The 10,575-nt window shown below is 36.6% G+C and overlaps 4 protein-coding genes across 4 annotated transcripts; 1 reads left to right on the plus strand and 3 right to left on the minus strand.

Moving 5' to 3' along the window:
• Nucleotides 1–2,536: 2,536 nt before the first annotated feature.
• RHIMIDRAFT_286059 (kinase-like protein) lies at nucleotides 2,537–3,477 on the plus strand (the record flags this gene model as incomplete). The annotated part of the gene is made up of 3 exons (XM_023613340.1): nucleotides 2,537–2,848; nucleotides 2,907–3,065; nucleotides 3,118–3,477. The coding sequence occupies 3 exons, from the start codon at nucleotides 2,537–2,539 to the stop codon at nucleotides 3,475–3,477; spliced, it is 831 nt and encodes a 276-aa protein (XP_023469900.1).
• Nucleotides 3,478–3,536: 59 nt separating this feature from the next.
• RHIMIDRAFT_233795 (NAD(P)-binding protein) lies at nucleotides 3,537–4,697 on the minus strand (the record flags this gene model as incomplete). The annotated part of the gene is made up of 5 exons (XM_023608033.1): nucleotides 3,537–3,821; nucleotides 3,871–3,953; nucleotides 4,005–4,459; nucleotides 4,509–4,617; nucleotides 4,679–4,697. The coding sequence occupies 5 exons, from the start codon at nucleotides 4,695–4,697 to the stop codon at nucleotides 3,537–3,539; spliced, it is 951 nt and encodes a 316-aa protein (XP_023469901.1).
• Nucleotides 4,698–6,587: 1,890 nt separating this feature from the next.
• On the minus strand, nucleotides 6,588–7,670 carry RHIMIDRAFT_289052 (uncharacterized protein; the record flags this gene model as incomplete). The annotated part of the gene is made up of 3 exons (XM_023613612.1): nucleotides 6,588–6,993; nucleotides 7,056–7,377; nucleotides 7,436–7,670. The coding sequence occupies 3 exons, from the start codon at nucleotides 7,668–7,670 to the stop codon at nucleotides 6,588–6,590; spliced, it is 963 nt and encodes a 320-aa protein (XP_023469902.1).
• Nucleotides 7,671–8,658: 988 nt separating this feature from the next.
• Nucleotides 8,659–9,291, minus strand: RHIMIDRAFT_265426 (uncharacterized protein; the record flags this gene model as incomplete). The annotated part of the gene is made up of 3 exons (XM_023611818.1): nucleotides 9,249–9,291; nucleotides 8,878–9,193; nucleotides 8,659–8,813 (listed from the first exon to the last, which is right to left on the minus strand). Coding segments are annotated over exons 2-3 (300 nt in total), but the record flags the coding sequence as incomplete, so codon positions are not given.
• Between the last annotated feature and the right edge of the window lie 1,284 nt (nucleotides 9,292–10,575).

Here is a 10,575-nt window from a genome sequence, read left to right on the forward strand (position 1 = left end):
ATAAAAAGAAGCTGTTATTCTTTATTTTAACTTTTTGTTGTCAGTTCTACCAACAAAGAACCAAGATCAATTCAGGTATATTTTACATTAATGAATATCCGGCTGGGCAGCCTTAGTTTAGGTAGAGGCTTCGATAGTGTGAATTTGTAGAGACAACATAGCTAGCGCCTCGAGGTAGCGCTCGTAACATTAGCCGCTTTTGTCGTGAATTTTTTGTGCATGTAGTGTTTTCCTTGAAAAAAATACATATATTCTTCATATCTTCTTATAGCCACGCATCGTGGTACAGAGTATGTAAAATATCTCATTGAATAAGGATGAACAAACCTACACCAGAACCGAAGTCGAACAACTTTTCAAGGAGTTTGCCAAAAAGCTTAAGTTCGAGGAAGCTGAGCGAGCCGATGGATTTCTCCTCCACCAAGACATACAACAGGACCTGGGTGAGTCTTTGCCCAGTACCATACAAGCAAATATTCGACGATTTGTTCGCGAAGTTCCAAAAATTGAAGGTGGAGAATGGACAACAAGCGAGATCATTAACAAAAAATTCGTTCAAGAGCTTAAGGAACGAAAAATTGACATCTACCAACACGTCAACTCCAAGTATAAAGACGCTGAACGTCTCTGCGCCAGCGCCAAAGCGACCACCAGCATCTACATTGAGGATACAGCTGCTGTTCATTCTGTCTTGTCTAGTACGGTATCCAATTGGGTTAAAAATCATATGAAATGCGCCGGTGTTAATATCAAGAAATATAAAGCACATTCACTTTGGTCAGCTTCCAGCACTTTCGCAGTACAAAGTGGCAATACCATTGCCAGTATTAAGCAACACGCTCATTGGTCCAATAGATCAAATACTTTTGAACAATTCTACTTACTCGCACACGGAAAGCCCAAGGATCACGAATTCAATATTTTCTTCACCTGAAAACCATACCACCACATCGAAGTGTGAAACGAAGGCAACAAAGATCAATTTACAACGGACAAACAATCAGGCATTTGCTGAAGTGAACAACGAAGATGTGGTAGTCACCCGCCCTAACAACTTGCTCAATCATATCAAGCAATGGTGGATCTCTAACCAGTAAACTTCAAATTACCCTCCCAAGAAAAAAATTGCATCGATGCTTGCTAATATATGAAGAATACATGTATTTGTGTTTTTTATTATATATATTGAAAAATAAAGCGGCTTTAGGAGTGCTATTATCACCATATCTTCGTTGTTCACTTTGGCAGCTGCCTAATGTCTATTGTCTGAGTTCCTTTTTAATTTTATCCAAAAAAGGTATTCTAATCATTTGAAAGTTAATTTTGATTTGTCCAGAAAAAAACTAACATCGTCTGAATTTAAAGTAGAAAACTGTAACAGTATCTTTTTCTGTTTTCAAATGTGGGCGTACTACATTTGAAAGTCAGAAGACGGAAGTTTAATCTAGTGTAAGCGAAATTGTCATTGACCCTTTTTTTTTTCTTTTTTTTTTTTATTGCAGACATTTTCAATGGAAGACGAAATGCTTTTGGATAATTCTGCAGATGGGGATTCTTTACATAAGCCAGAATCAGATATATTGAAACTTTTACAAGAGTTTAGTGAAGCAAACGAGGAAGACTGTCTCCCAACAAAATCATATAATTCTTCAACTGATGAAGCAGCAGGACATGATGTATTAAAAGAGATTCATTTAATTTCAATTCAAATATTTAATTATTATTATAGAAATATAGATCATTGAAGCGAACTTCTATTCAAGACGTACATTCAGCTGCATTAGACAACAATATACTGTCAGACAGCGTAAGATTACAACATATCTTATTATTCGTTCTTTAACCTTTTCAATAACAGACAACTAGACCAGACACACACCCTTATTCATCGTAACTATATATTTATAATATAAAAAATGAGATTGTTAACGCTTTATATAGTCGTATCATTCGAAGAAAAGTAAATAATGAGCCAACGCCTAGCAGGTCTTCATCGTATATCTCATATTCACCTATACCATCCACTCCACCGTCACAGCATCACCCATCTTCGCCATCTATTCATGATTATGTCTATCCTACGCCTAAAGATACAAGGAACTTGACTTCTTCAAGCATAAACGATAGTGAGTCTTTTTTTTTTTTTTTTCAATTGAAGATAATATCGTATACTCATCCACTTGTCTAGTGGGAAATATGAGCACTGAAACAGGAACACTTGAAAGACGAGTAGGGAACCTCCATATCACAGAAGATGTAATAAAGGTAAATAAAAAAAAGGGAGTATAGCAAGGATTCAACTGACCATAGGGAGTAGCATTCAACTTATGACTTTAACCAGTCAGCTACAATGATACAGCCTCATGAATCACCAGTCTATAATAGAAATGCAGCAGTAATGTCAACACCTACTATTCCTGCAGAAACACAGATACCCCCTTCATATCGACAGTCGGATAAAATTATTGTGTGTATCCGAGTAATATATAATGCCTGGTGCTAACATGCTGTATAGGTTAACGGAAATGAATATACCATGTTTAAAGAAATAGGAAAGGGCGGTTCAAGCAAAGTCTATCTAGTTTCTTCACATGCTTCAGGCGAAATATATGCATTAAAATGGATTGAAATCAAAAAACGCGACGACTTTCAAAATACAATCAATGAGATCGAGTTACTGAAATCACTAAAGGAAGAAGAGAACATTATTGATTTGGTTGATTATTCTGCTACTCCTTCAACGATATTCATGATTATGGAATATGGTGAAATCGATCTAGCAGCACTGATTCAGTTACAGGCGAAAAAGGAATGGGACATTTTATTTATAAAATATTACTGGAAACAAGTAACGATTAGAAAAGAAAAGTACACGTCACGTTTGCTAAATGTGTGGTTTATAATAGATGCTCTATGCAGTAAATGCAATACACAGAAGATTTATTGTTCATTCAGATCTCAAGCCTGCTAATTTTGTATTGGCAAAAGGTCAGCTCAAGTTGATCGATTTTGGTATAGCAAAGAGACATGGAGATGATACGACAAGTATACATCGTGAAATACAAGTAAGTCGTTAGCACGCATAAATAATGATGAAATGTGCTGACTGGCTTATAGATTGGTACAATCAACTATATGTCACCTGAGGCATTATTAGATCTAAATGAGGGTAACGATGGTGGCAGTCTAATGAAACTAGGGACATCTAGCGACATTTGGTCATTAGCCTGTATTTTATATCAAATGGTTTATGGTAGGACTCCCTTTTATCACCTCACAATAGCCCAAAAAGTAGCAAATATCCCAAATCCGCAATACAAGATCAACTTTTCTAAAGAAATTCTTTATGGGCCAAGAAATACGACCGTGCAGATCCCTGATGAACTCATCCTACTACTATCCCGTTGTTTAAATCGATCACCCAAACTTCGACCTACGATATCAGAACTTATAAACCATCCTTTTCTGACCTCGTAAATTATTAATGCAGCTACTACTAACTTTTATATTATTCTCTGTACATAAAATAAAAGCAATCATTTGTTTTTCATGGGTCGAGTTACTTTCATGGCTTTATAATCACCATTGAAGCGAAGTCCCAGTTTCATGATTTCAGTAAATACGTTCCAGTCCATCACCTTGGTCATCAAAATCTTCATGATAACAGTGATAGGTCCTTGATCTACAATAACGATTTTACCTGCGTTACGACAAATGGTATCAGCAATGACAGAGGGAGGAGAAGAAAACTTTTGTGCTGTCAAGAGAGCAGACATCTTTCCGGCGTTGTTATAGAAACTAGAATTGATGGGTGAAGGATGCTACCAGGGTGTTAGATTATGCTCCCAAAAATACAAAACTGTTACTTACGATGGCAAGAACATCAATCTTGGCTTCAGCCACTTCTGCAGCAAGAGAGGCAGCAAATGTAGTCAAGAAGATTTTACTAGAGGCTATTTCCTAAAAGTGTAAGCATATAATATCTTTATACTTGATCTTCGTACCGTATAGAGCAGACATTGGATTAGGAATAAATCCTGCGCTGGAGGAGGTAAAGGTAACGAGGCCTTTCAATCCCTTATTCAGCATCTCGTCCACAAAGTAATGCGTCAAAACTAGCCCAGAAGTCACGTTGGTGTGGAAATTGGCCATTTCTCTCTCAAGAGCAACATCAGCGTATCCACCTGTTGTGATGAAACCAGCATTGTTGCACAAAATTTGAACATCAATATCTTGAGTAGCCTTCTTGACAGCTTCCAAGTAAACTTTACCGGCAGCTTCCGATAAATCACATCCTACAAATCGAAATTGGACTCGTGGGAACTCTTTGACGATTGTTTCTTTGAATTTGGTCAAGACAGCATCATCCAAGGCAACGATAACGACATTCAGACCTTGTGCTGCAAACTTGCGAACAATGGCAGCACCAATACCTGAAGAGCCTCCAGTGACTAGTGCCCTAAGTTATGTTTAGGAAACAAGCGGAAATAATTCAATATCGATCATACCACTGAGCGTTGTATTTTTGTTTAAGATTTTGTTCAGGACAACCGTATGCACCGTATGCGACAAGTGCAAGGTAAGGTACAACGGCCAAAATACCAATCCAAAAGAATACTATAAAGTTCAATCGAATGATTAAAAGAAGGGGAAAAGACAAGAAATGATGAAAGCTTACTTGAAACTAGTAGAGACATTGAAGAATGAAAGAAAAAAGGGGAAAAAGTCCTTCAAGAGAAAACCTCGCGTAATATTCACAAACTCAGACATTTCGGTGGTACTCCCAGCATCTTTAGTTTATTACCCCGCACAAGAATATACTATGAGCCTGGTTTGATAGAGCAAATTGTTTATTTAAAAGAAAAAATAAAGAGAAGAAGATCGAGATAAGTAACACTAGAAAGAAAGAGTAGCCTCAGTAATACTATGGCAACTACAGTTATTTACACTTTAAATTCAGATGATCTCCTTACCTTTTTGGAAGCAAAATAAGAAGTTTGACAGCCATACGAATCTTACTATTCATTAGTGTCAAAGGAAGCTCAAGAGAAACAATCAACCTTGGGCACCTTATCCCAAGAGTCAATATGTCCTTGTGTATAGATTGTTTACATTTATGGAAGAAATAAGCCAATTACGATCAGATATCCTGGAAGAACATATGATGTTTCTCGCATATGTCAACAATCTCGACAAGGTACGATCCATTCAATCAAGCATAGTGGCCAATATTATCCAACCTCCCATGCAAGGAGCTGGAATCAATACACAAATATATGGCCCGCATTCACTTTGACCCGTATCAAGCACAAAGGCTGTCCAATTGAGTCAAGATAGACAACATCGAAAATATGCATGTTGAAATCTTTTTGCAGACACCTTTGGAAGATTCTCCAAACAAAGAAAAACAGAATAATGCGCTTAGGAAGCTATAAAAGAGACATAGAATATAGAAAATTGTGAATAAAAAAGCATGGATCAGAGATCATTGCCCATATCTTTTGTTCTCCATTTCAGCAACTGTATATTTTTTATTGGGTCTTCCTGATCAAAGTTGGAATGCGACTACGCTTTGCCAGCGATGACATCTGGAGAACTCTAATTTCCCAAAAAAGTATCCGAGACCCATTTTCTACACTGAGAGAAAGTCCGACATCAACTTTCCAAATTGTGTCGAGCCATGAAGTAGTTTGTTTATAGCATCTTCTTTCTTCATTTTTCTTGAGAACGAAGGGTGGTCATCGTTTGTAACCATCTTGTATAATCCAGCTTTCAAAATATTCATTGCTGCGTTGGTGTCTTGGCTTCTTATAGCATATGAATGTTGACGACCAATGCAGCCAGATTGACACACAAAACTGCACCAAAATTGACCTTTCCATTGTTCTTCTTTGGATGAACAATTGGTTCGTCATAGATACAGCATAATTTTGATGATTGGGATTCAGTAGCTGAAATGACAGTTGATTTACTGGAAAGGGACTTCTAAAAAATATCTGTGCTTCTTTTTTCGTATTCTTTTATCCACGAGTCATGCCCTCTGCTAGAGTCCCCGTAGAAGGCAATATTTGTTTCTGAATTTGCATTCTTTACTATTTTTCTGGCCGAGATGCTGTATGCCTTATCTCTAAATCTTCTTTGGTCTCTGTTTTTCCGCCTTGCCCAACTTGAACAACAATGAAATTCCAGCATCTTGTCTTGTATTTCTTTATACAGCTGATGTTTCTTGATTACGAGATACTTGCTACTTCTTACTTTTGTTGTGTTCACCATCTAGGTAAGATTGCTCTCTTTAGAAGTAATATCACTATTGCTATTCTTATGCTGCTGTAACTGGAAGCGATAGTATGAAGTCCGTGATTTTGCTGAAATGTTTTTTGCTGTAACTGCCGTTTCACAATGCTTTAGTAAATGATGTAGTCTTGCTTTCCTTCTTCAGTCTTGAAAAAATTCAGTAAAGCTGGATGGCCAAGAGAAAGGGATAAGCACGAAATATATCTTTGGCATTCATTTGCACGCAGGTTGTCTTGTGCGGACGCCAGGATCAACACCGTAAAAAGTCATGTTACCCAAGGAGCCAGATAGGTTTATCGTTTTTGAGTATTGATACATTTCAGTTGCATCTTCGCTTGGTAACAGTGACTCGTAAAGACTTGCTTTTTCATTTTTGCATTCCATGACTTTCTCTTTTTTTCAAGCATGGCTCGATATTTTTGTTTCATGGATGCCTTTAATGTCTGTCGTTCGTTTACCAAGGTTTTCTTTTTTGTGATATCGTCAAGAAAGTTGTTTACCTGTACGTTGATATTATTGATTGTCTTTTCGATATCACGTATTTCCACTAACAGCTTGGATATACTTCCTTCTTCTATTTTTATCAGGCTGTTCTGTTGTTTGATTGCATCATCGAGAACATTTTCATCATCAGTAGCCCTTTTTCTTTTGCTTCTGTTGCTTATAGTCCCTACCTCTGTTATTGTTGCTGTAGATGAACTTGAGCAGTTGCTTGAAGATGAGCAATGTGGTAGCTGGTGATTATTAATCGATAGTCAAACTCTGTACCGTGGCTTTTACACAACTGTTTGATCTTGTTCAAATCAAAGATTGTAGCAAACAGGCTGTCCTTATTGTCTTTTGCCATTGTTTCATTTTTGATGTAGTTACCGTCCTGTGTCTGTGCTCTGATTGGCCTAAATTTTGGGAAAAAAAGATAACGTAAGCCAACTGTATTCAGCTGCAAAGCATGGAGAGTGGATAGCTTCGTGTTTGGTACAAGTGTTCGACAAAGCTTGCTGTAATCTGTTCGAAAAAGGATGGCGTTGCAGGCTTTTGCCACAGAAAGGCTCACTAATACATGCTTGTCCATATCTACTTCTCCTATACGTGATAGATCCAATTGTCTGAAAAAATTATGGATATTCAATAAAGCAGACACTTCCAAATTGGGCAACTCCAGATGCTCTAAGTTTTACTCGATGAATTGGGGAATCGATTGTTTTATGAATGCTGTCTTGACACATAAGCAGACGTTTGATATATCTGGCGATTTGCTTCAGCTTGTTTCCATTTGAATCACTACTAGCAGTACTAGCAAAAATGTCTCCAGCAAGCATAGTACTAGCAACGTCAGATGTAGTGCTCCTTTCTTCAGTAGGAAGATGAGCATCCATCTGTGTAGATGGTTCACCAACAGGGCTACTCTAGGTCTGGCAGGGTTATCTAAGTTGGCCTTCAAGTTTCTTGATAATGTACTTCTCTTGGCGTAGTCTATTGACGTTAATAGAGCCACCACTCTTCTGCTTAGCTTGAAGTTTGCGAAGACGCTTTCGATGTTGTCACAGTCTTTTCTTAATAATCTTCCTTGAATAAGAAGCACAGTTAACTTGATTTTTCTTCGCTTTTTCATTAAGATTACAAAAGCTATGACAAGTAAATTAGAGAACATTATTAAACGAAATCAGTTTGCTTACCTGCATCTTTTGTCTAAAAATTCTTTTCCCTTGTGGCAGTCAGATGTAGTCGTAGTAGGGCTAACAAAGCCTTCTCTAGTAAGCGAGACACTCGTTCACCCGAGTACATCATTGGAATGTTAGTAGCAAACGTTTTCAGAAGAGGATCAATCAATAATCTCATCTGTGGCGGGCATTCTGTGAGCACTATATCCAGTGGCTCCACTTTGTCAAGCCAGGTGCTTTTTTCGCTTGAAGAAACACTTGATCTTTTATCAAAGAGATGGCTGTACACAAATGACAAGTGATGGTATGAAAGGAATTCGTACTCTCTTCGTTCCTTTACTATCCTAGTTTGCTGTAATAATAAATCCTTTTTAATCTTGGCTTGGGGGCGCTTAGGATAAGATTAATTTCTTCTCCCTGTGTTTCCTTGGGTATTATTTGATTAATGTGTAATTTATTTTTCCCACTGGTATAAAACAAGAACATATCAGCATTGACCTGCCTTTGCTAAAACCCTAATAGTGTTACCTCTGTAAATAATCTTCCACTATGAGCTCTATGGTGATAGAGATGTCTAGTAAGGCATCAGATGCAATACTCTGTCCTTTTCTTAAAGTATTTAATGCACTTTCGTTATCATTTTTGAGAATAGTCTGAAGAGGTGTGGTGACCATTTTTATACATTTTGTTTGTTGTTGTTCTGTGTTTGAAGCTTTTGATCGACAAAAAGCTGATCACATATTATTTTCTTATTTTCTTTCACATATTGACGCCATGGCAATATCACGGGAATGTATAGCTTTGTGTAAACATCAGATAATTGCAAGCGAATAATGATTGTACTGAGACTTGTATCGTCTAAAATAAAAGGCATATATATTTATACAATCCAGTATTTCTGTTTTGTTACCGCCTAACAAGCTATTTGCTTGATTCCATAATTCTGATGCGTCTTTGTTACATTTAGCAAACTGTTTTTTTGCTATTTCCCTTTCCTCCAAATCTTTTAAAATTACTTCTTCCGTTGGGCTTTCTTTTTTTGGATTTTTTTTGTATAGGTTTATCATTTCTCGCTTTAACCTTGAATCGAAGGTTTGATAAATGAAGAACTAGCATCTTTCTTTTATTGCTTGTTCCGGGAGGGTAGTAATAGCGTCCATTAGGAATACAGAAGATCAGTCATAAGAAAGAAAGGAAAAGGAAGATGGGTAACAGTGATCGAATTTATTCAAAGGTGGCTATAACTTATCAATTGTTGTTTATTCTATTGACAACGCTGCTAAAATCAGTAACTTTAAAGCTGAAATGGAGCGTCAATAGTGATACACTCTCTGATGGAACTCCTTTTCTATAAAACAAATATTTAATCTCAGGCAACCTTTTTTTCTGTTTTGGCCTTTATCTTGTTGAGCCTACAACGGCGAATTAAGATAATTATAAGTCTTACAACAATTGCCTCAGAAAAATAAGCAAACGTTCTTTTGTTCATAAATAAGAAATACTAAAAATAATAAAGATACTCGTTGTAAGAGAACAAATTCAAATAAATAATTTAAAGTATTTCTTACGTACTTCAACGGCTTGTGGCTTCCAAGAAAGAAGTTGTGGTCCAAAGCGTGGAAACAAATAATCATTAATGCTTATTGTTCCAGTTTACTAAAATCTAACTTTTCTGTCTATTTATAGAATGCTTCCTTCCACACTAACAGTCTGATAGAACCGTACCATAATCTATTGAAGACGTTCTATCTTGGCCGCTCTCGTTCTGTTCGTGTTGTTCGGCTGATTTACCTTTTGTCACAAGTGGTTGCAGTAGATTACTATCAAAAAGCCGTTAAATGCAAATTTGGATTTCAGGCTGTAAAATTGACTGTAGAAGATCAAAAGAAGAAGGCTGCTGATATCCTTTATTATGACATTGCTTATGGTATGCTAGAGGAAATTGAAGATAATCTGTTTCAGTGTAGGCCCTTTACACATGATGTATTATATTATGACATTGAGGTTCGAAGCGATTATCTTTATAGCTGCTCTTTCCCTGGCTCATTCAAGCTCTGTAAACATATTTTCCTTATCAATTGTATATTTTAAGTACCTTTTACAGAATGTAACTCCTGCTACAGATGAAAATGCCACCTTGTCTAATACGATTGGTAACACTCAAAGCACTATTAACATGAATGAGAGAATCCTGCGCTTTAGTGAATTCATCAACAAAGGAGTAAATTATTGCCAGGTAACAAACAAGTTATGGAAAGAAAAATCTGCTTTGTTAGCCCAGCCAGGCAAGCTAAATGAATTGTCTTTTTTGGTAAACACTTTGAAAGAAGCTGCTGCTGCAATGTATGACGTTGAAGAATCTTCGCATACACTTCTAATTAGTAAATTTTTCCTTTTTTTACAATTGATATAATAAACACCTTAAAAAAAAGTCTATTGCACTTAATTCATTAACCTTTACTTCAAGAGTATTCATAAAAAAGTTAAATATTTCTAAGTACTTTTCAATATCCGATATGGCTGCTAAAATCAGAAACTTTAAAGCTACATGGTTTTACGCTAAAATTAGACGATGTTAATTTTTCTTCTGGACGTATTTGGAATAAATTGTAGACAACAT

Source organism: Rhizopus microsporus, assembly GCF_002708625.1.
Source record: "Rhizopus microsporus ATCC 52813 unplaced genomic scaffold scaffold_2, whole genome shotgun sequence".
Classification (NCBI taxonomy): Eukaryota; Fungi; Mucoromycota; class Mucoromycetes; order Mucorales; family Rhizopodaceae; genus Rhizopus; species Rhizopus microsporus.